At 45.1% G+C, this 25565-nt stretch overlaps 1 protein-coding gene across 1 annotated transcript in view; it reads left to right on the top strand.

Annotated features, from left to right (window-relative positions):
* The window catches only part of LOC122933332 (anti-Muellerian hormone type-2 receptor-like), an 88621-nt gene extending 63487 nt beyond the window's left edge, over positions 1-25134 (top strand). The window contains exons 7-10 of the mRNA XM_044288278.1: positions 17001-17158; positions 21110-21257; positions 22719-22855; positions 24226-25134. Coding sequence (XP_044144213.1) covers positions 17001-17158; positions 21110-21257; positions 22719-22855; positions 24226-24366 — 584 coding nt within the window. The 3' untranslated portion in view covers positions 24367-25134. The remainder of the gene's footprint in view (positions 1-17000; positions 17159-21109; positions 21258-22718; positions 22856-24225) is intronic.
* The last annotated feature ends 431 nt before the right edge of the window (positions 25135-25565 follow it).

Raw genomic sequence — 25565 nt, 5'->3', positions numbered from 1 at the left:
AACTGTGATGTCACAGTAGCTCACCTGACAGAAACACAGCTACAATGTCACAGTAGCTCACCTGACAGACAAAAAACTATGATGTCACAGTAGCTCACCTTACAGAAACAGAGCAGTGATGTCACAGTATCTCACCTGACAGGAGCACAGCTGTGATGTCACAGTAGCTCACGTGACAGAAACACAGTTATGATGTCACAGTAGCTCACCTGACAGAAACACAGCTGTGATGTCACAGTAGCTTACCTGACAGAAGCACAACTGTGATGTCACAGTAGCTCACCTGACAGAAACTCAGTTATGATGTCATGGTAGCTCACCTGATAGAAACAGCTGTGATGTCACAATAGCTCACCTGACAGGAACACAGCTGTGCTATCACAGTAGCTCACCTGACATAAGCACAGTTGTGATGTTACAGTAGATCATCTGACAGAGACACAGCTGTGATATCACAGTAGCTCACCTGACATAAGCACAGCTGTGATGTCACAGTAGCTCACCTGACAGAAAGACAGCCAGGATGTCACAGTTGCTCAGCTGCCATAAGCACAGCTATGATGTCACAGTAGCTCACCTGACAGAAACACAGCTGTGATGTAACACTAGTTCACCTGACAGAAACACAGCAGTGATGTCACAGTAACTCACCTGACAGAATAAAACCTATGATGGTAGAGTAGCTCACCTGACAGAAACATAGCTGTGATGTCACAGTAGATAACCTGACAGAAACACAGTTATGATGTCACAGTAGCTCACCTGACAGAAACACAACTGTGATGTCCTAGTGGGTTACCTGACAGAACCACAACTGTGATGTCACAGTAGGTCACCTGACAGAAACCCAGATGTAATGTCACAGTAGCTCACCTGACAGAAACACAGCTGTGATGTCACAGTGGGTTACCTGACAGAAGCACAAATGTGATGTCCCAGTAGCTCACCTGACACAGACTTAGCTGTGATAACACAGTAGCTCACCTGACAGAAACACAGTTGTTATGTCACAGTGGCTCACCTGACACAAAAACAGCTATGATGCCACAATAGCTAACCTGACAGAAACACAGCTGTGATGTCATAGTAGCTTACCTGACAGAAGCACAGCTGTGATGTCACAGTAGGTCACCTGACAGAAACCCAGCTGTAATTTCACATTAGCTTACCTGACAGAAACACAGTTACGATGTCACAGTAGCTTACCTGACAGAAACACAGTTACGTCATCCTTCATTGTAGTTACCTCACACCCATCAGACTTCAAAAGATGGGCAGGATCAATCACTCCAGGTGCCATAGATGTGATGCCGTTGGAGCCAATTTGTGGCATATGATATGGGATTGTGAGTACATACGTCAGTTCTGGATTTCTGTTCTGGAGCTCCTCGCAACTATGGTTCCTGTGACATTGCCATTATGGCCCAAGATATGCGTTCTAGGAGTCATAGATGAGGAGTCGTGGTCGCACTACCACAGAATTTTTTGGGCAGAAACGCTATTTCTGGCTAGAAAGGCAATTGCCTTAAGATGGATGGGAGACTCTCCCCCCTCGAAGGGACAATGGCTCACTCTCGTGAACCATGCTGTCTCCATGAAGAACATCGTGTATAAGCACAGGGGCAGCCCACAAAAATTTGATAAAGTTTGGGGTGACTGGTGTGCCTCTCCTCTCACCTTACACTCACCGCGTCTGCACTCGACGGCTGACGGTCACTTTGAGCCTCGAACCAGTACTTAGGTACTTTAATGCACTGCTATCACTGGTATTAATGTTAGAGTATCTATGTGGGTGCTTTGTCTATTCTGTGAAAATTGTAGGCCGACAGGGTTATACTCATGTCCTTCTCTACGCCTGGGACCTGACAAACCTCAATGTTTTCAATGTTCTTTCTGCATCAATGTCTTCTTGGTATTTTTCGAGGCGCCCCTGCGTGGGCCATCACATTGCTACATGTATGCCATGCTTGTGTTATACTCTTTTAATAAAATGAGTTTAAAGAAACACAGTTACGATGTCACAGTAGCTCACCTGACAGAAACACAGCTGTGATGTCACAGTAGCTCACCTGACAGAAACACAGCTGTGATATCACAATTGCTCATCTGTCATAAGCACAGCTGTGATGTCACAGTAGCTCACCTGACAGAAACACAGCTGTGATGTCACAGTGGGTTACCTGACAGAAGCAAAAATGTGATGTCACAGTAGCTCACCTGACAGAAACACAGCGGTGATGTCACAGTGGCTCACCTGACAGAAACACAGCTGTGATGTCACAGTGGCTCACCTGACAGAAACACAGCGGTGATGTCACAGTGGCTCACCTGACAGAAGCACAGCTGTGATGTCACAGTAGCTCACCTGACAGAAGCACAACTGTGATGTCACAGCTCACCTGACAGAAACACAGCTGTGATGTTACTTTGCTCATAACAGAATCACAGCTGTGATGCCAGAAACCCACTGCATTTTCTCAGAAGCTGACTTGTCACAGCGTTTACATAGTACAACCGAAAACAACATACAGTCAGGTCCATAAATATTGGGACATCAACACAATTCTAACATTTTTGGCTCTATACACAACCACAATGGATGTGAAATGAAGCGAACAAGATGTGCTTTAACTGCAGACTGTCAGCTTTAATTTGAGGGTATTTACATCCAAATCAGGTGAACGGTGTAGGAATTACAACAGTTTGCATATGTGCCTCCCACTTGTTAAGGAACCAAAAGTAATGGGACAGAATAATCATCATAAATCAAACTTTCACTTTTTAATACTTGGTTGCAAATCCTTTGCAGTCAATTACAGCCTGAAGTCTGGAACGCATAGACATCACCAGACGCTGGGTTTCATCCCTGGTGTTTCTCTGCCAGGCCTCTACTGCAACTGTCTTCAGTTCCTGCTTGTTCTTGGGGCATTTTCCCTTCAGTTTTGTCTTCAGCAAGTGAAATGCATGCTCAATCGGATTCAGGTCAGGTGATTAACTTGGCCATTGCATAACATTCCACTTCTTTCCCTTAAAAAACTCTTTGGTTGCTTTTGCAGTATGCTTTGGGTCATTGTCCATCTGCACTGTAAAGCGCCGTCCAATGAGTTCTGAAGCATTTGGCTGAATATGAGCACATAATATTGCCCGAAACACTTCAGAATTCATCCTGCTGCTTTTGTCAGCAGTTAAATCATCAATAATTACAAGAGAACCAGTTCCATTGGCAGCCATACATGCCCACGCCATAAAAAATACCACCACCGTGCTTCACTGATGAGGTGGTATGCTTAGGATCCTTTCCTTTCCTTCTCCATACTCTTCTCTTCCCATCACTCTGGTACAAGTTGATCTTGGTCTCATCTGTCCATAGGATGTTGTTCCAGAACTGTGAAGACTTTTTGAGATGTCGTTTGGCAAACTCTTATCTGGCCTTCCTGTTTTTGAGGCTCACCAATGGTTTACATCTTGTGGTAAACCCTCTGTTTTCACTCTGGTGAAGTCTTTTCTTGAATGTTGACTTTGACACACATATACCTACCTCCTGGAGAGTGTTTTTGATCTGGCCAACTATTGTGAAGGGTGTTCTCTTTACCAGGGAAAAAATTCTTCGGTCATCTACGAAGTGTCACGGATGAAGTTAGCAGATAGCTGAAACATATAAATAAACAAGCGACTGGCTTGATCCCAAACTAAGGAGCTTATAGGTGAGTCCTATAAAACCCTAAGAGCTCTCCCTGACTGCTATGCACATGCAAGGGTCTGTATGGTAGACGATTGCATGCCCGTGTACCTAATACTGTGTGACACCTGAAAACCCTATAATAGTGAGGGGACACGACCACCGGCTCCCTGCACTTAATACGGAAGGAGTCAGGGTCACCTAGAATCAAGCTAGCAAGGAAACACAATAAAGTAAATGACTTATCTGAACAAACAGCAGAATCAGCCTCCAGCAGTGAACACCTCATCCAGGTAGTAGTATAAACTGCAAAGTGAGGCAGTATGGGAGGGATTATAAAGGAAGACGATTAGTCAAAATAAGTGACACCTGGCAGAAGGAAAGGAGATGAGAAAGTAAAACCAAAACAAAAAACAAAGAACATCATACAAGAGGTAGAGAAGAACATCTGCCAGATCTTCTCACAGAACTGGCGGTGACACGAAGGTTGTTTTCCATGGTCTTCCGGGTCTTTTGGTGTTGCTGAGCTCACCGGTGCGTTCCTTCCTTTTAAGAATGTTCCAAACAGTTGTTTTGGCCACGCCTAATGTTTTTGCTATCTCTCTGATGGGTTTGTTTTATTTTTTCAGCCTAATGATGGCTTGCTTCACTGATAGTGACAGCTCTTTGGATCTCATCTTGAGAGTTGACAGCAACAGATTCCAAATGCAAATAGCACACTTGTAATGAACTCTGGACCTTTTATCTGCTCATTGTAATTGGGATAAAGAGGGAATAACACACACCTGGCCATGGAACAGCTGAGAAGCCAATTGCCCCATCACTTTTGGTCTCTTAACAGTGGGAGGCACATATGCGAACTGTTGTAATTCCTACACCGTTCACCTGATTTGGATGTAAATACCCTCAAATTAAAGCTGACAGTCTGCAGTTAAAGCACATCTTGTTCGTTTCATTTCAAATCCATTGTGGTGGTATATAGAGCCAAAAATGTTAGAATTGTGTTGATGTCCCAATATTTATGGACCTGATTGTAAGTTTATCAAGTTCAACCAAGGGAGAGGTGGGTTGGTATTGCATTGTAAGGAAAAGGGAGTGAAAAGCCAAAATTATACCCATTTCCATGAGCATTAATGTTATTTAATTGCAAGAATTAAAGACGTTTTTAAAACCGTCCACTGTTTCTGCTGTGACCACATCCTGAGGTGACTCTTCCACAGATTCACAGTTCTTATGGTGAAGAATCCTTGTCACCTCTAGAGACTAAACTTTGTCTTCTCCAGACGAAGGTAGTGAACCCTTGCCTTTTGAAGCGATTTTACATGGATTTTCTCCCTTTTTTTGATTGGGTCAATTAAGTATGTTAATATGAATGAAACCACGCACCTTCAAATTGATATGCAAAGGAAGGTTTAATGTAGTGCTCCTTTATACCAAACCGGGTATATATGTCAAAATATCAAAATGAAAAATCTAAAAATCAACCAAAACTCCATTTACAATATTTGTTAAGCACTCTAAATCGCGATGACTGGGGGAGACGTTTCGGTCCGATAGACCTTTTTCAAAGCAATGCTGTAATAGACAAAATAGTATAAAAAATATATTAATAATAAGAATTGGTAGTAAATTATAGGTATAAATAGTAAGTAAGAGGATGTCAACTAAATAATGAAAAATATCTATAAGTAAATAGGGTCCAATGGGCAATGAAGTTTAGGTAATATATAGCTAGAGAGCTGAAATACTTTCACAGGGCACAGAGTATTGATGGATCAGGAGCAGAGGTATAAGCAGTAAGGTAAGAACAAAGGTAGTTTAAAATGCAGGTAAAAAAAATAATTTGTTAAGAACTAGAATACTTTCACAGGGAATAAAGTGTAGTTAGATCGGGAGCAATGAAACATAGGGCAAGAATAGTGTAGAAGTGCAGGTAAGAGAATACAGGTAGAGGAAAGTAATGTGAATACAAGTGGAATACATGGAATAGGATGGGTACAAGGAGAAAGAAGTGCATATATGGTGCGATGCACGAGAGCTCGGAACTGAGGCTGACCTAAGTGGTAGAGTAAGAAAAAGAAGAAAATCCAGCTCTCTCCGGTGAAAAAATGAAAAACTTTAATCCAGCAAGTTTAAAATCCATACAGGTGTACAAATAGCAGTCAACGCGTTTCAGACCTCAGAGAAATATGGGTCCTTCCTCATGACAAACGTGTTTATGAAATGATTAAAAAGGGTTTTCTTCTGTGTCATGTGCATGGGAACGCCCCCTTGGGTCTCCACCTCCCAGGTGATACCTATCAGCCTGGGGTTAGTATGTGCTACTTAAGAGGGAGCTCCCATTTCATAAACACGTTTGTCATGAGGAAGGACCCATATTTCTCTGAGGTCTGAAACGCGTTGACTGCTATTTGTACACCTGTATGGATTTTAAACTTGCTGGATTAAAGTTTTTCATTTTTTCACCGGAGAGAGCTGGATTTTCTTCTTTTTCTTACTGTATATACCGCATCCGTGCACCTCTGGTGATTTTACTACTGCAGGTGAGAGCTGCCTTACGTTTTCTTCTAAGTGGTAGAGTGGTAGGAACATGGAGATGGTGTCCCACGTGGAGGACGCTAGGCAGGGAGCAGGATGATGCTGGTGGGAGCCGCCGGAAGATAAGAACGCGGGACAGGGGCGGACACAGAAAGCAGAGGGCCCGTGTGCAAAGAATGTGCCTGGGCCCCCTGCCCTCCAAGTCAAGTTCTCAACATAACCAATTCCGTCCTAACATTACTTATAGCAATACAAAACATACAGTGTCACTGTGATTTTATAGTAAAAGGATCATAGAGAAGCATGGAGCATTATCAATCATGTTACTGCTCCGTGTCTCTGCTGTCTGGAGCGGGGCTTGGCTCTCTTTCACGTAGCATATTACCCGCACTGCATCCGCTCGTGTGAAAGAGCCCTAAGCCCAATGCATGGCTACACCCACCCAGTCCTAATAAAATCTGGTCCTACCTCATCCAGGGTGTCGCTTGCGTCGGCGTGTTGTCCACTGGATCCAGAACAAGGTCACAGTCGTTATGCCCAGATATGTGCCTCCCTCACAGTCGTTATGCCCAGATATGTGCCTCCCTCACAGTTGTTATGCCCAGATATGTGCCCCCTCACAGTCGTTATGCCCAGATATTTGCCTCCCTCACAGTGGTTATAGCCAGATATGTGCCTCCTCACAGTCGTTATGCCCAGATATGTGCCCCCCTAACAGTAGTTATGGCCAGATATGTGCCTCCCTCACAGCAGTTATGCCAGATATGTGCCTACCTCACGGCAGTTATGCCAGATATGTGCCCCTAGTTATGCCAGATATGAGCCCCCTTACAGCAGTTATGCCAGATGTCCCCCTCACAGTGGATATGCCAGATATGTGCCCATAGTTATGCCAGATATGAGCTGCCTTACAACAGTTATGCCAGATATGTGCCCCTCACAGTAGTTATTCCTACATATCTGTGCCCCCTCACAGTAGTTTTTATACCCAGATATGTGCCCCTCACAGTGGTTATGCTCTTTTGTGCCCCCTCACTTTAGTGGTTGCCCCCTTTTTGCAGCTTTATGGGGGGGGGGGGAACTGAGTGCGTCCCCCCTCCTCTTCCTTGTCTCTGCGCCACCTCATGTTTGAAGAGCGCTCTGACTGGGCCCGGCATTCTCACTGTACTTCATGCTGGTCCGATCAGAGCGCTCCCATTACATGGGAGTGCAGCGGGCCCCCACTAGGCCCGTACGCCCCTGCTTGGGTCCCCCAGGAGCAACTGGGCCCGGGGCAGCTGTCCGCTTTAAAGATGGCCCTGGGAGTAGCTTATCTCCCCCTGCAGCCGGTAAGAAGGGGCCCCCTCCTGCTCTGGGCCCCTGTGCAACCGAACCGGCTGCACATGCGGTATGTCCGCCCCTGACGTGGGAGACCGGATGTCCGGCCGATGAATGGGTGAAGCGCATACGCAATGCATGCAGAGAATAACGGTGGCTATTTTGGATTAGGGCAAATCAAGTACGGACGGGGGTGGCCATCTTGAGAATGGGCATGTATATGGGAAATAGAAGCACTGAAGTGAAAGGAAAGAGCTAGGATAGAAAAAAAAGGGGAAAAGAGGGGAAGAAAAAAGGGAAAATAGAAAGTAGTATGTAAGTGTAGGATAAAATAGAAAAGACTGTGAAAAAGGATAATGGATACAAATAAGAATAATTAAGAAAAAATTGGGGAAAAAAATAATATTAATAAAAATAATTAAAATTGTTCGGAAAATAATGCAAGGGGGGGGGGACAACTAATAAGCTAGAATAGCAAGATATGGATGGAATTAAATAAAAAAGGGTTGTAAGAAGGGTAAAGAACTGGGGATAGAAAAGGGCTAAGAGAGGGGATACAGTATATATGGCATATGTATATAGTAAGTATGTGTGGAGTATAAGGGAAGGTGTGCCGCGGAGTATGGAGCAATGTAGAAATGTAAATGTATGTAAGAAGTGAATGATAACAGAAGAAAGGGAAGAGAAAGAGGAATGGAAGGGACATCATACTACCTGACGTATAGGGATCGAGAAAAAAATTAAAGATTCATCGCATCTGAAAAGAAGAAGAGATCATTAGTGTATTATTCATAAATCAGCATGATCAATTCGGACTGTCAATACAGGATATTGTATTCTCTGTTGAGTCCACGGGGTGAAAGCGTGCCAAGCATGTGAATCCAATAGGATTCTCATTTTTTGAGTAATGCAATATGGTTCTCTCCTGGTCTGGGTCCTGGTACTTGTTCGATTATTTGGTATTTAAGTTGTGGCCAGCCGTCTTGAAATGGTCTGGTAGCGGAAGCCATGTTTGCCGCATCTGATGGTGGATTTGTGACTCGAAATCCTATCTCTTATTGCTTGGGTGGTTTCGCCGATATATAAGAGACCACAAGGACATTTAATTAAATATACCACGAAGTTAGAGTCGTATGTAAAGTAGTCCTTGATTGGATAAGCTTTACCTGTGTGTAGATGGTGGAAAATGTTGTCTTTCAATATGTTCGTGCAGCTCGCGCAATGTAACCACGGGAATGTCCCTTGTTTTTTCTTATGGAGAAAAAGTTGTTTGGATCTTTTAGACTGGCTGCCTATGTTGGCCCTAATTAAATGGTTCCGAATGTTACTAGGTCTCTTGAGGCACATAAGGGCAGGTTTCTCGAAATGTTTGACCGTTGGGTAGGCTTTATGTAGTTAGGGCCAGTGTTTGCCATAGGATGGTAGGTGTGGATGAAGGCAACTCTGTTGGTGCTGTCCATTCTCGTTCGGGTGACTGAAGAATTGAACCGTGCTTTTTCTGTGTTAAGTAATGACTCTGGATAACCCCTGTCACTGAATTTGTGGCTCATTTGTACTATTTGTCTCTCTTTTTGAGTCGTGTCAGAGACTATACGGTGTATTATCATGAACTGAGAACGTGGTAAAGATTTCTTAGTGTTAAGAGGGTGACAACTGGTGTATTCGAGAAGGCTATTTCTGTCTGTGGGTTTAGTGTATAAATCAGTGGAAAGGCAACCGCTGTCATCTTTAATGATCAGAGTGTCCAGGAAGCTTATGGAGTCGGAATCCTAATGTAATGTGAATTTAAGTTCTGGTCTGATTTGATTTATGGTATCAATGAACTGCATAAGTGTATTGGGAGGGCCTGTCCAGACACAGAAAATGTCATCGATATATCGATGCTAACAGAGGGCGTATTGTTGGAAAAGTAAGTTAGTAATGCCCCCACTTAGACACTTCTTCTCAAGACTAAATACATTTAATCTTGAGGTTTACCTCACTATAACACACTTTTGATATCCCAGCAGTTTACCTTACTATAATACACTTGTGATGTCACAGTGGATTACTTCACTATAATGTACTTGTGATGTCACAGTAGATTACTTCACTATAATACACTTGTGATGTCACAGTGGATTACCTCACTATAATGTACTTGTGATGTCACAGTAGATTACTTCACTATAATACACTTGTGATGTCACAGTGGATTACCTCACTATAATGCACTTGTGATGTCACAGTGGATTACCTCACTATAATGCACTTGTGATGTCACAGTGGATTACCTCACTATAATGCACTTGTGATGTCACAGTGGATTACCTCACTATAATGCACTTGTGATGTCACAGTGGATTACCTCACTATAATGCACTTGTGATGTCACAGTGGATTACCTCACTATAATGCACTTGTGATGTCACAGCAGCTTACCTCACAATAATACACTTGTGATGTCACAGTGGATTACCTCACTATAATGTACTTGTGATGTCACAGTAGATTACTTCACTATAATACACTTGTGATGTCACAGTGGATTACCTCACTATAATGCACTTGTGATGTCACAGTGGATTACCTCACTATAATGCACTTGTGATGTCACAGTGGATTACCTCACTATAATGCACTTGTGATGTCACAGTGGATTACCTCACTATAATGCACTTGTGATGTCACAGTGGATTACCTCACTATAATGCACTTGTGATGTCACAGCAGCTTACCTCACAATAATACACTTGTGATGTCACAGTGGATTACCTCACTATAATGCACTTGTGATGTCACAGTGGATTACCTCACTATAATGCACCTGTGATGTCACAGTGGATTACCTCACTATAAACTTGAGATGTCACAGTGGATTATCTCACTATAATGCACCTGTGATGTCACAGTGGATTACCTCACTATAATGCACTTGTGATGTCACAGTGGATTACCTCACTATAATGCACTTGTAATTTCAACCACCTGATAGTGCTGACTGCTTTATAAGCCTGCCAAGAACCGACCTGGAACGTGGGGAGTAGCCACCCATCCAGCACTTTTGACTACACCCAGTAAAAGCCGTCCCGGATAAGCTTTACAGCCATGCTAAACAGCTGAAGTGTCAGACTGCAACAAAAAACGTCTCTTACCTCACCGAGGCCAGGAACCTCGATGACACACACCGACCATCAATGACGGCCCTTGTTCCTTCCTACATACCTCCCCTCTTTGTTCAACCCTGAGGGGCTGAACACACATCAAACAGTGTACCCGGGACAGGGCATCCGTGTTTCCTAGTAACCGGCCCGCCCTATGTTCTACCGAAAACTTGAAATTTTGCAAAGGCAGAAACCACCGGGTGACCCGGGCATTTCTGTCCTTGGCCTGGCTTATCCATTTGAGAGAGGAGTGGTCGGTCACCAGATGAAACTTTCTTCCCAACAAATAATAGCGGAGAGACTAGAGTGCCCACTTGATAGCCAGGCACTCTCTCTCCACTATACTCTATACCTGGTCTCGGCTGGGGTAAGCCTCATAATGGGATGCTCCTCCCCGTTGACTTACTGAGACAGTACAGCACCGAGACCCACCTTGGAAGCATCGGTCTGTACTATAAACTCCCTTTTGAAGTCGGGCGTCACCAAAACCGGGGACCCACACAGGGCCGACTTCAAAGAGGAGAAAGTCTTTTCCGCCTGCTCATTCCAGTGGACCATCACTGACTTGCATCCCTTCAAAACGCCTGTCAATGGTGCGGCCACTGTAGCAAAGTGAGGGACAAACCTCATATAGTATCCCACCATTCCCAGGAACGACTTTACTTGCCGAGCAGTGACAGGTCGGGGCCAATTCCGAATTGCCTCAATTTTGTTCACCTGAGGTTTAATAACTCCACGCCCAATTACATACTCCAGGTACTTGGTCTCTTCTAACCCTATCGCACCGTTTTTTGGGTCCACTACAGCCTGTATTTTAGGTAGTTGACTTTCCCAGTCGGTACTGTGGATAATGATATCGTCCAGGTACGCCGAAGCGTACCGATGATGTGGACAGAGTACAATGTCCATTAGCCTTTGAAATGTGGCGGGAGTGCCATGTAGACCAAAGGGTAATACCTTGTACTAATACAGCCCCTCTGGTGTGATGAAAGCCATCAGACTGGCCCACTAACTTTTTGACTCCTCGATGACACCTAGCTGTAACATAAGCTGCACTTCTTCCGAGATGGCTTGTTGCCACGACTCAGGAACCCGGTATGGTTTCAACCGGATTCTGGCCTGAGGCTCAGTGACAATGTCATGTCGGATGATAGAAGTGCCTCCAGGGAGGTCCGAAAACACACTCGTGTTCCTTCTGACAAACTCCCTGGCCTTCTGAGTCTGTTTAGAGGAAAGGTTGTCAGCAATCGTTACTGAGACAACTGCTTCCCTCGTATCAGACCGTGGGACTGGAAACTCTACCCCCAGAAACCCGGCCAGGGGCTGTTGTCCATACTGGTCCCCCTATCTTTCCACGGTTTCAGTCATTTTACATAGTACATCTGCTCTGGCTTTCTCCGCCCGGGCTGGAGTACCTTGTAGGTTACCTCCCCCAATTTGCCACTGAGCACTTCGTAGGGACCCTGCCACCTAGCCAGGAACTTACTGTCCACCGTCAGCACCAGAACTAAAACCCGATCTCCCGGGTCAAAATTCCGAACCCGAGCCTAGCGATTATAGACCTTACTCTCGGCTCGGTGGACTGCCTCCATATGTTCCTTAACCAGCGGCAACACTGTCTCCATCCTCTCTTGCATCCGAGTGACATACTCAATCACACTTGATAGACGGACGTCTGCAACTGTTTGATCTGTAGTAGTTTACTTAGTTCCCTCATGACTTCTGACATAAAAGGGGTACCCTGGTTGGTCAGAATCTCTTTAGGTAGGCCCATTCGGGAAAATATTTCCACTAACTCTTTGGCTATGAGTTTGGCTGAGGTATGTCGCAGCGGTACCGAGTGGCATAGTCCAGGACTACCAAGATGTGTTGGTGCCCTCTAGTGAACTTCGGTACTGAGCCTATGAGATCCATAGCGATCTGATCTAATGGAACCTCAATAATCGGGAGAGGGACTACAGAAATGTGGCTGGGGGCTGGTTATCTGGCAGGTTGGGCAAGACTTGCAATACTCTTCCACCTCTCTGAACACAGTGGGCCAGTAAAACCGCTGTAGAATCCGGTCCTGCATTTTCTGCTGGCCCAGGTGTCCCCCAAGAACATGTTGGTGGGATAACTCCAACACAAGCTTGCGATACGCCTTGGGCATCAACAACTGTTCAATATGCTCACCCCGTAGTTGATTTACCCGGTACAGCATCTCCTGTTGAACCACAAAACAGGGGAACATAGACTCAACTACTACCATATTTTCCCAGTTTCGCGATAGAGTCAGGTCCTGGTGCTGTGCTGTACCAAAATTGTCTCCAGAGATGTTGAGGTCTGCTAACTCCGGAGCCGGCAGCAAATCCTCCACGTCTCCCACCATTACATTCAGTGGGGTTGGCTCCCCACCTTCCACTGCAGTGGCGGCCACCCCTACTACTGGCCCTTCTGTCTTAGGTTCCTCGGGTTTTGCTGGCACTAGCCGCCTGGTCGAGGGTGGAGTTTTCGGGGGTTTAACTGGCCCCCTCCAAAAGAACCCCCCTGTAGATTTCTGGTGGCCTCATAGCGCTCCACCAGGTCGACCATCTCTAGGGCATTACCAGGGAACACCTGGTCGATCCAGTGCTGGAGAGGGTACGGCAAACCACGGGTACCGGTGTAGCAGATCATAATACTGCGGTCTGGTGGGTTCAGCCGGGTTAAATTCCCACTGAAGCACCCGTTGGGCCCGGACCAATACATTCACCCTCAGTCTTGCCAGAAACTCACCCTTTATCACCCTAGGTCAAAAAACACCTGCTGGGGTTTAGACGCCAGAAACGGAGTGATGACCTCAGCCCATTGGTCTCGGGGTAACTTCTCCCTCACGGCCACCCTTTCGAATACCACCAGATAGGACTCGACGTCGTCCAAGGGGGTCATCTTAGGGATCGCCACACGGACAGCTTTGCGGGCATCGTGGACGTTCTGGGACACCCCTGCCACCTGTAATGCCATCACATGCTGTAATAGCAGCTCGTTGGTCTCCTGCTGCTGCTTGTTAGCCTCCCGCTGCTGCAAGCTAGCCTCCATGAGGGCTTTCACGACCGCCTCCATTTTGTCAGGGGACACGGGTCGTAACCTTGCCGGCTTGATATAGGACATACACCCAAGCCAGGAAAAAAACAAAACTTTTCAGCCTTCAGGCCAGCCTTACTGCAGAATTGCCCACATCCTCCACCAAATGTGGGGATTTGCTCTGGTAGACAGGTTAGCGGACGCAGTATTGAGGCAAGAAACCAGGTTGTAAATCAAACTTCAGTGTTTTATTCACACTCAGCAAAACATAACAGTCTTGGTGCTTGTTCATACACAGCAAAACAAAACAATGTTCACCTGGAATCCTAGGTGTCAGTTCACACCCGGCTGAATGCTCAGCCACAGAAAAGTTCACTGGCAGGCTTCCAGGCGGCCTGCACGCCTGTTTGCAGTCTTCAGCCTTCAGCACAGAGGACTCCACAGCTTCCATGTCAGATGGAGGTAGATCCACACCACCTGATAGTGCTGATTGTGTAGATCCACACCACCTGGGGCCCGTCATTTACGGAAGGTACATGTCACCGAGGTTCCTGGCCTCGGTGAGATAAGAACCGGTAGTTTAGTGTGTTAGCAGCAGCTAGGCTGGCTGACACAGTGTTTTTACTTAGTGTGGCTGTAAAGCCGATCCGGGACGGTTCTTATAAAAAGCAGGGTGGGTGGCTGTTCCCCACGTTCCAGGCCAGGTTTTGTGCTGGGAATAAAAACCCAGTCAGCAGTCACAGCTATGTGTGGATTACCCTGCATTTTCATAGTGGAGCTGTGAAGCACTGTGGTTTGGGTTCCAACCAGTTGGTAGCGTGCTGGAGAGCCGCACGCTGAAAATCAGGCGCCCTAAAGCCTGCTGTGGACGGCTGTGGATTGCCATGGACAATAGTCTGCCAGGTGACACGTTTGTGCTGTGGACTTTATGTGGTGTGAATTAACACTAGGACTCAGCACAGTGTTGTTTTTGCTTTATTGCTTTTTGTATGAATAAACACTGAACTTTGCTTTACTACTGTGTTCTTGCCTCTGTAATGCGTCCGCTTACCCTGCCTACCAGAGCAAATCCCTACAATATATATATATATATATATATATTATATGCATATACATATACTGGCATTTTTAACTTTTGGATGTAAACTTGGTATGTTGGTTCATATATGAGGTTATTAACATATTATAGTGATTTGGATCTTCACTCTACTTTTCCGGTCCTACCTAGATCTCACACATTTAGGGTGCACTATTTTGCTACTACAGCACTGTCACTTTAATGAAGAGGGCCTCTGGGTACTATGACAATCTTGCATTCATTGACCTAATTTGGTGGTACTATAGTCACTTGTGGGTACTTGTCTTTACATGGTTCTCTATATAGGTCTGCATAGGGTTAATTGACACTTTTTTTTGTTAATGTTAGGGGTTAACTTTAACTTTCTCTGGCTACATATAGTTTTTCACTTTCTCTGTTTAGTCAAGCCTGAGGAAGATGGCGGACTTCCATTGAAACGTGTAGCTTGTATTTTATTGTTTTAATTGTTTTTAATAAATTTCTACTTACCAAGAAGTCGTCCGTGGCAGCGTAGCTCCTTTTTTCTGCTATCGGTATAGTACTTCTGGCTTACAGGAGCTTGTGAGGTCATAACTACTTACCAGAGCAGCTTACCTAGAGGTAGACACCAAAAAAGAGGGCTTCTTTGCATGACCAGTTGGGTGATTGCTGTAGGCGCCAAACTTTTCTGGCCGATCTGTCTGGGGGCCTCATGACATGAATGAACAATAACTGCACTGATGATGCGAACCTTGCATAATTAGTGCAATTTGGAGGCATAGAAAGCTAAAGGACCTGAGATGACATCATCACATGTTCTAAACTGTCTAGGAGTAGAAGAACTGCACTGGTTTAATGGTGTATTTACATCATCAATGATCCTTTACCCCCTGACAGTATTTAGAAGGGTAGTTAGTGAATCCCATGACCTTGTGCTATCACAGGCTAATGTGACATTACCAGTGCAATTGGGATGTAGATATTACATTGCTTGTGCATCCCATGTCTGCTTCAAACTCTCTCCACCTGTGCAATGTGAAGAGGATGAGGGGAAGGCAGGTATGCGAAGGTGCTACCGCAGTGCAGCACATAATACCTCCCTAGCAGAACCAAATACACCAGGGCAGCACAAAATCTTGCCGCCCCAACCACAGTATTCAACTGTATCACCATCATGAGAACGGTAATACAGTTCAGTTCAGAAGGGCATCAAGGGGGCTTGAGTGGCCCTCTAGGCATCGGTCGACCGGGAAATTTCCCTGTAGGTTCTATGGGCAATCCTCCCCTGCATACAACAAAACCAGCTTCCTGTTACTGAAGTAGGAAAAAGGAGAGGCCTGCGGCACTAAGCTTTAAAGGGAACAGCTTCACAAAGGTCAAAAGAGCCCTGGACCCTGCAAAGTTTTTATTTTTGCTATAAACAGGTTTTTGGGTACTTTTATATTGATGGCCTATCCTCAGACTAGGCCATCAATATCTAATCAGTGGGAGTCTGACAGGCCACACCCCTACCGATCAGCTGTTCTACACATCACACAGCTACACATCTTCATTGTTTAGTAGACATAGTTGGTCACTGCTGCTCTGCACCCACGTCTTGTGCCTTTAAATACGCAAAATGGTCTAAAGTAAGTCAACCAAGAGGTGGCATGAGAAAAAGTGTCTAACATGTCTATCAAGATATGCCCCATCTATCATCTAGCGTTAGCTGCTTTGATGCACCTTCTGCCTGCCTATTTCTGTCCAGGATCTTCACCGAGATCATCACTTGGAAGTGTAAAAACTCTAAATCATATCTCTCATTTGACTTTCTTAGATGTCATCCATTTCTCCTTTTCCTTGTGACTTAGATTCATATCAGGTTTCTAAACCATGTTTACTTTAGAAGTTGACCTTGTGAGGACCTTGTTAAGCTTATGCACCTACTCACAAGTTTGAGCACTGGACGTCTGTTCAGGACTTCAATAGATGTATCTGTTCACAGATGAGTATTATGAATACAATATCTGGAATGCCTAACCAAGCAAAATGATCCTGGAATGTTTTTAAAATTGTCTTATAAATTGTTCACTGCTCACGGGTTGGAAAACTAATCTGCTTCTATTTTTGACCATAACTCTTCAAACATTTTCATTTGGAATCCATACTGTTGTGTTGGATGCTTTGGTTGTCAAAATCCCTTGGAACAATAAAGTATATAAAAAAGTTTTTCTTTTACTAACAGGCGTATACAAGCCTGCGATCGCTCATCGAGACTTGAGCAGCGAGAACATCTTGGTGACTGCAGATTCTTCCTGTGTGATAACAGACTTTGGTCTATCTGTGGTTCTGGAGAAATGTCAAACAAAAAAGAAACCACGGGATCCAGCAATATTAAACATGGTATGTGTGGATTACACCAGGCAGTAGAAGCACAAATAGAAACTTCTACATTTCCAAAAGTTTGTTGCCATCCTTGGATCTGAGCAGAATATACTAAGAGTATATAAGATATGGATGGGCAAATGTAGTCATTTCTGGGAGAGTACATGGATTTCAGATCACAGTGGTTTTTATTTTGTATTACTAGGTATTTTTATGCCAAAATGGAATTGTACAGCATACCTGGTCTTTTTCTCTCAATAACCCAAAAAAGCATGCCCACTATACCTTTACTACAAGAGCATGCCCACTATACCTTTACTACAAGAGCATGCCCACTATACCTTTACTACAAGAGCATGTCCACTATACCTTTACTACAAGAGCAAGGCCCCTATACCTATACTACAAGAGCATGCCCACTATACCTTTACTACAAGACCATGCCCACTATACATTTACTACAAGAGCAAGGCCACTATACCTTTACTACAAGACCATGCCCACTATACATTTACTACAAGAGCAAGGCCACTATACCTATACTACAAGAGCATGGCCCCTATACCTATACTACAAGAGCATGGCCCCTATACCTATACTACAAGAGCATGGCCCCTATACTACAATCAACTATATTAAGGGGAATCACTCCCTATGAAGCTGTTTGCCTAGACAAATAGGGGGTCATTAATTAACGGTTTTAATAAACCCGTGGGCTGGCGGTGGATCTGCCGAAGTTGTGAAGAGGCGCCGGCCACTACATAACTTTGGTGCATCCGCCCCCGGTATAAATCTATGCCAGCTTCATTGCTGGCTTAAATTTAGACCATTTTCTACACCTAAAACAGGCGTACAAAATGAAACATGATGCGGCCTGTCGCCCGTCCCCTTCCCCGCCCACATCACACCCCCTCTTTTAGACTTCTAAAAGTCGCAGATTGTGGTGCAAATAACCTTTGCACCGCAATCTATGACAGATATACACCAGAAAAATGATGTATATCTGATAGTAAATGACCCCCATAGTTGTGGTTTACCTGATTTAAAATACTATTTTTCTTTCGTTGATCCGAGGCTACATTCCCAAGTTATGATACCATTAGAACTTTGGTGCAACAAGGCCATCACCATAGCTCTTGTTGCACCTAAGCTCTATTATTTTTAGCGGCTCCCTGAAACAGCTGATTGGGGGAGATGCTAGGACATGGACCCCCACAGATGTGATAATGATGACCTATCCTGAGGATGAGTCATCAGTATCTTTTCCAGGATAACCCCTTCTTGCTTTTCCAGGATAACCCCTTCTTGCTGTGTCTGTAGGCAAACAACTGTTTTCTGCCATTTTCACACTTTTTCATTCGGGGAAACATGATTCTTGTTGCAATTCACACTCCATAAAGTGTGTTTCACACTTATCAACAACAGATATGGGTGAAGGGTTAAAAAAAACATGTCTGCTTTCTTCCAAAACCAGTGCCACCTCTGTCCATAGGTGGTGGAGGTACTGCCGCTCCATGCTATTTACTTCAATAGAGCTAGGCTGCAATAACCCACGAATGGCGGTGGTGTTCTTTCTGGAAGAAAGCAGCCATGCTTTTTCTAATCCTGTACAACACTTTTTTTAGGACTGCGCACGAGATGTGAATTCCCCGGACTGTTTCAGCCTACCATTGAATTCACTGGGCAGGACTACAAGATTATTGAACGGAGACAGAAATGGCTTACTAGCGGAGAAAGGAGTATTTTTGATGTGGTTGATAATGGATGCACAGGAAGGTGGGGGGTGATGAACTGCATATATTTATTTAGCATTCACCTCCCCCTCCCCCCTTTTTAACAACCCCACATAAAACTTTTATAATTAGAGCTGCGGGTATGAGGTGCTAGCGTGTTACTGATACGTGTGAAACACACTTCATGGAGTGTGAATTGCAACAAGAATTATGTTTCCCCGAATGAAAAAGCATGAAAATGTGAATATATTACCTTGAATGGCAGAAAACTGTTGTTTGCCTATAGACACAGCAAGAAGGGTCAGTAAATATGGTAAATATGTGCCCCCCCCCCCCCCCCCCTCGCTCTGACAGCTCCAGTCTAATGTAAATCATTCTGTAATGGGTTTTAGGCCTCTAAACCGCAGGTGTAGGCTTAGGGTACTTTCATACTTGCGCTGATGGATTCCGGCAGGCAGATCCGGCAATCTGTATGCAAACTGATACCATTTGTAGACGGATCCGGATGCAGATCCATCTCACAAATGCATTGCAATACTGGATTCGTCTCTCCAGCTGTCATCTGGAAAAACTGATCCGGTATTTATCTTTTTCACATTTTTAAAGGTCTGCGCATGTTCAGACAGCAAAAACGGATCAGTTTTTCTGGAACACTTGGGGCCGGATCAGGCATTAATGCATTTCAATGTAAAATAATGCCGGATCCGGCAAGTGTTCCGGAATTTTGGGACGGAGAAAATACCGCAGCATGCTGCGGTATTTTCTCCGTCCAAAAAGCATACAGTGACTGAACTGAAGACATCCTGATGCATCCGGAACAGATTGCTCTCCATTCAGAATGCATGGGAATAAAACTGATCAGTTCTTTTCCGGTATTGAGCCCCTAGGACGGAACTCAATACAGGAAAAGTTTAACGCAAGTGTGAAAGTACCCTTATAAAGATGCCTTTGTATAGAACCTCTGTTAGGCTACTTTCACACTAGCATTTTTACTGAATCCAGCAGGGCTCAGCAAAAACGCTTCCGTTACTGATAATACAACCATCTGCATCCGTTCTGAACGGATCCGGTTGTATTATCTTTAACATAGCCAAGACGGATCCGTCATTAACTCCATTGAAAGTCAATGGGAGACGGATCCGTTTTCTATTGTCAGATTGTGCCAGAGTTAAATGGATCCGTCCCCGTTGACTTGCATTGTGGATCATGACGGATCCGTTTTGCTCCGCATCCCATGACGGAAAGAAAACCGCAACATTTTGGAGCATTCCGTTCTGTTCAGTTACGTTTTGTCCCCATTGACAATGAATGAACAAAATGGAAGTGTTTTTCTCCGGTATTGAGACCCTAGGACAGATCTCAATACCGGAAAATAGTGTGAAAGTAGCCTTAGGCTAACATCACAGTTTAGCTTTCTGTTATTATGATCCATCAGAAGAAGAGAGAGCAAAAAAAAACGGACCCTGTTGCATCAGTTGGCATCCGTTTGAGCCAGATCCGTTTTTCTAGACAGAAAAGTTATGCATGCAGGGTTTTTTCTCCTGTCTTAAAGAAACGGAGCTCAGATGGAAACAGCTGAAACGGATGCCAACTAATGCAACAGAATCCGTTTTTTTACAAGATCCTGTTTTTTTTTTTGTTTTTTTTTGCTCTCTTCTTCTGACGCATCGGAAAAACGGAAAGCTAAACTGTGATGTGAACACAGCCTTACTGCAACATGTAGAAAATGAACTTAGAATGTAGTGTGCCGTATGCTAATTGCCCTTGAAGAGTCCTGGGGGCGGTGCTGCTATGCTAAAGAGTCCCACAGTCCGGTCTTAAAACCCACCTTTCCATGTTTGATTGACATCCCCCAGACTGATCTATATTACTACCGGCCACCTCCAAATCTTGCAACTGCCCCTGGTAATGCCCATTGAGGTGTAGTGTGCAGCTTCATCACAGCACCATGCATGCCCAGTGAGTACACCTGGCTTCAATGCACATGCCGTGGAGTAAAAGGCTACTGCACATCCACAAGATTCAGAGGAAACTGATGGAGAGCAGCCTTGCGGATGTCAATCAATTCTATAATCGCGGGTTTGGAGGCGTAAGGAGGGCTTGAGGGTGGCCCCCCCTGGGCATCGGTCCATCAGGGAATTTTACCTGCAAGGTCTATGGCCGGTCCACCCCTGGTAACATGTATGGATGGGTTCAGTAACAGTGCCATGTTGCTCTCTCTGTTTTTCCCTCACAGACAGGAACCTTACGCTATATGTCTCCAGAGATGCTGGATGGTTCCCTGAATCTGATATCCTGGGAACAGGCTTTGATTCAGGCTGATGTATATTCACTTGGCCTCCTGCTGTGGGAAATATTCAGTCGCTGTAATGATTTGTATGCAGGTAAGAGGCAGTCATTTATTTAAAGGGAATCTGTCTTGTAGGGCTAGCTTAGCTGAATGTAAGGATACCCTTCACTTAGGGATCTGTGGCCTTATTCTGCTTTATCCATATGCAGATGAGCAGTTCAGTGCACTTAGGGTGGACCCAATCCACTCCGTGCACCCTTGCTCTTCCATCTTTGTCTACCAGCCCCTCCCTGTCCTTCATGATCGACAGGACGAGGCTAGATGACTATGCAGTAACCTGGCCCTGTCAATCAGGTATGTCACAACCTCACTGACAGTCACTAAATGCAATGTTGTGATGTGACATTGTGTTCTTCATGCGGTGTGACACATGCCGCCATGTAGCCCCAGCCATATGAGTCCATGCACACATGGCGACACACAAGGTTCTCTATGCATGTCTGCATACCACAGTATAGTACCTCCGAGGTAAAATGAGAGGTACATATAGGAAGCCTCTGTGAATGAGGACTAAAGCCTCATTCACACGTCAGTGTTCCACATACATGTGCTGTACATGTTCTCCACGGACAGCACATGTGCCATTTCATTTTAATGTGTGTGTTCACACATCAGTGTTTTACCACGGTCCGTGTTTTTAGCACAGGAACATGCTCTATTTTGTCCGTGTTCACGGATCCATGACGCCCATTATAGTCTATTGGTCCGTGAAAACCACGGATGCAACTCAGATGCCATCCGTGTTTCAAGAGATGCTTTGAAAATAATTTTTCAGCTGTGCAATGTCATTGCAACATGGATGACACTCGGACAGAAAAAACCCGACACACGGACCCAACACGGATCTATCACGGACATCTTCCCAGAGGCATCACTGACCAACTTTTCACAGATTTAGGCCTCTTTCACACAGGCATGTGCGCCCAGTTGCCATGTTGCGGACCGCATTTGCGGATACACAATACACGGGTGCCGTTCCGTGGGCATTCCACATCACGGAGGCGGACCCATTCACGTTTATGGGTCCGCAAATCCGGAGATGCGGAATGGTGCGGAACGGAACCACGGAAACCTACGGAAGCACTACGATGTCCTATCTTTTTGCGGATTGGCCGGATCGCGGACCCATTCAAGTGAATGGGTCCGCGATCCGCTGCGCCTGCCCCACGGACTGTGCTCGTGCATTGCGGCCCGCATTTTTCAGCCCGCAGCATGACCACGGGGCACACACGCCCGTGTGAAAGAGGCCTTAAGCATGGGCGTGTGAATAAGGCATCAACATTTCAAAGCAGGTTACTGTGCACTCTCTGTGACATAGGTGACATACATGGGACTCTAAAACATATCTAGTGTGATACACAAATATGACCGCCCTTACTAGATCTCCAAAAACACGCTCCACCCAGTCTTGAGTTAGAACCAGGCGCACAGATTTGCGATAGCCAACAGTTTTTTTGAGCTGCTCCTATGGTGGCTAATTGACTATTTGCATCAGATCACCAGTGTCCTGAATTTCGTGTGGCTTTTTTTGATGAGATGGGACCAAACCCGACCTTAGACAAGTTACGATCACTGGTGGCAGAGAACAAGAGACGGCCACAAGTACCCAGAAACTGGAGTAACAATCTACAGGTAAATCATCTGCTGAAAACTAGAAGGAGAAACACAACTGCTGTACATATATACAGTACAATATACGTATAATTCTATGTAAGGTCAGCCTACTATAAGGTAGTGATAGCTAACCCTCTAATTCACAGGAAAGTGTCACTACACATGCAGGCTCCTCTTCATGTATGTAACATGCTCCTACTAATCTAGTCTGAGACTCTCCCCCCTGTTCTTGGATGGATCCGCACTGATGACATCAGTACTATGTCCATCCTCTTTCACTGCACGTCCGACGACAGAAGGACACTGTAAATAGGGTAGTCTAAAGGTGGATTTAGACGCGTTCCTTCGGTGTTTAGACCACACAATCTGCTGCCCAGAAGCCATGATCAGTGGTGCCTGCATGAACGACAGGATCACCCGATGAATGAGCGTTTCGCTCGTTCATCGGGTGATCGGCAGCACATTTAGACGGCCAGATGATCAGGAACAACCACTCGCATAAACGGTCGTTCTGGATAATCTGGAAGATTATTGGTGCGTCTAAATCCACCTTAAAGCTGACCATACTCACTCAATAGCCATTGACCGAAAGTGTTTTCCTGGCCGGACGTGTCGCCCAGGAGAACAAAATGATTGGGCCAAAGTATTCACTTCTCCCGATCCTTGTATCACCTGACATCATCTCGTCGTGGGAGAGTGTCGGAAACTCCTAATACACAAGTGTGTCGGCTGAACCCACTGTTCTTGGCGGGTTTGGCTGACGAAGGTATAATGTGTAAGGCCAACTTAATGAGATTATCAGACTCTTTGTAACTTAAGACCTATTCTTAGTACGCAAGCATACTTAGTACGCAAGCATACTAACTTAAGACCTATCCTCTGGATTGGTCATCAGCATCTGATCGTGGGGGTCCGATACCCGGGACCCCTGTTGATCAGCTAATTGAGAATTGAATGGGGCTGAGCTGTACCTAGGCCATGTGACTGATGGTTGTGACATCACTGGCCATACATAAGCAGCGAGAAGGCTTCAGCGGTCACAGGAGCATCAGGACCTTCTGAAACAGCTGATCGGCCGGGGTCCTGGGCGTCGAACCCCCACCGATCAGATGTTGATGACCTTTCCAGAGGACAGGTCATCAGTTACAAAGAGTTGGATAACCCCTTTAAGAATCTTGCAGCCATTTTACATACAAGGAGAAGACTTGAGAATGGAACGAACTGTGGGAGCAACTTTGAAAAGGAGGGTACCAGGTATGTTCTTTTAACCCTGATAAAAGAGATATAATTAAAAAATGTATCGTAATTTGTGATAAACTATAAAAACGTGATGTTTGAGAATACATGATTAATACATCTGAATACTAAACACTGCCCATTTCATTCAGCAGTTCAAGACATTGTGGGAGACGTTAGAAGATTGCTGGGACCCTGACTCTGAGGCTCGCCTGACTGCCCATTGTGCAGAGCAGAGACTGAGTAACCTTCTCCCTACAGCCTTCGGTTTGTTGCCAGAGAACTTTATTTGAAGTAGTGGAAACAGGGACGGACTGGGAATTTAAAGTGGCTCTGGAAAAAAGCTAAAAGTGGCCCCATGTTGTAGACAGGCCCAGATTAACAGAAAGTGGGGCCAACGCAAGTAGGTGGGGTCAACTGAAGTATGTGGGGCCAGCAATAGAGGGACAGTATATTGTGCTACACTTTCAGATTTGGTTCTGTAGCAGAACCAAATACCAAAGTGCTGCACAATAACCGTACTGCCCCAGCAGAACCAAATGCCACAATGCAGGACAATATACTGCCCCAGCAGAACCAGATACTTCGGTGCGGCACAATATACTGCCCTAGCAGCACCAAATACCATCCCAGAAGCTGCTCTCTGTGGTGGCCAGTGCCATCTGCCACATTCTGTCCCCCTCCTCCATCTTCTCCAGTTGTGTCTAATTGACATATGGAGGAGGGGGCTGAGGAGGTGAGACGCGGGCCACAGCACAGAGCCAGTCCTACTGTCAGCATGCTGTCTGGTCATACAGGAGAATACAGCACCACATACCTCTCACATCCGGTGACATCTTCTCTGATGTAGATGTTCTCCTTCCTCATAGTCTTCATTTGGACTAAATCGCCATGATGACTTCATTCACTGATATCTCCTCTGATGTAGACATTTTCTTTCCTCATCTTCTCCATTCGACCCAGATTGCCATGATAAATTCTTTCAAACTTATCTAATCTCTACAGAGTTTGCCACACAGACATCTTAAGATGGGTTCACATAACGTTTTGCCCTACGTTTAACAAATACGTTTGTAAAAAAAATGGGCTAAAAAAGCATAGTGCGCTACACTTTTCCACCCTGCAGAGTCCATTTAAAAAAAATGCATACATTAACATATAATTTTAGTTTTTACAATGGAACCTTTTGGTGACTGATGGTACCCGTGAGAGGCATCCATTTAACGTACAGTATACCTTTTTTTGTATACGATAAACATAAGACAAAAAAGTGATGTGAACCCCACATTAGATACCTCACCTTTTCCTTTACCCCCCCCCCCCCCAACACACACACCTTTTCAACACAAACTCCCTATCCTTGTACCCCAAGTGTCATCCTGCTGCCACCCCCAGCACCCGGACTGTGCCCACTGTGATCCCCCAAATGCTATACTGCAGGAAAAAAACGTGCACCCAGTAGCAGTAATGCCTCCAGTAATAATAATGTCCT

The sequence above is a fragment of the Bufo gargarizans genome, chromosome 3 (genome assembly GCF_014858855.1).
Source record: "Bufo gargarizans isolate SCDJY-AF-19 chromosome 3, ASM1485885v1, whole genome shotgun sequence".
Taxonomy (NCBI): domain Eukaryota; kingdom Metazoa; phylum Chordata; class Amphibia; order Anura; family Bufonidae; genus Bufo; species Bufo gargarizans.
The sequence above is the reverse complement of the archived record's forward strand: the minus strand, read 5'-3'. Positions and strand labels throughout refer to the sequence as shown.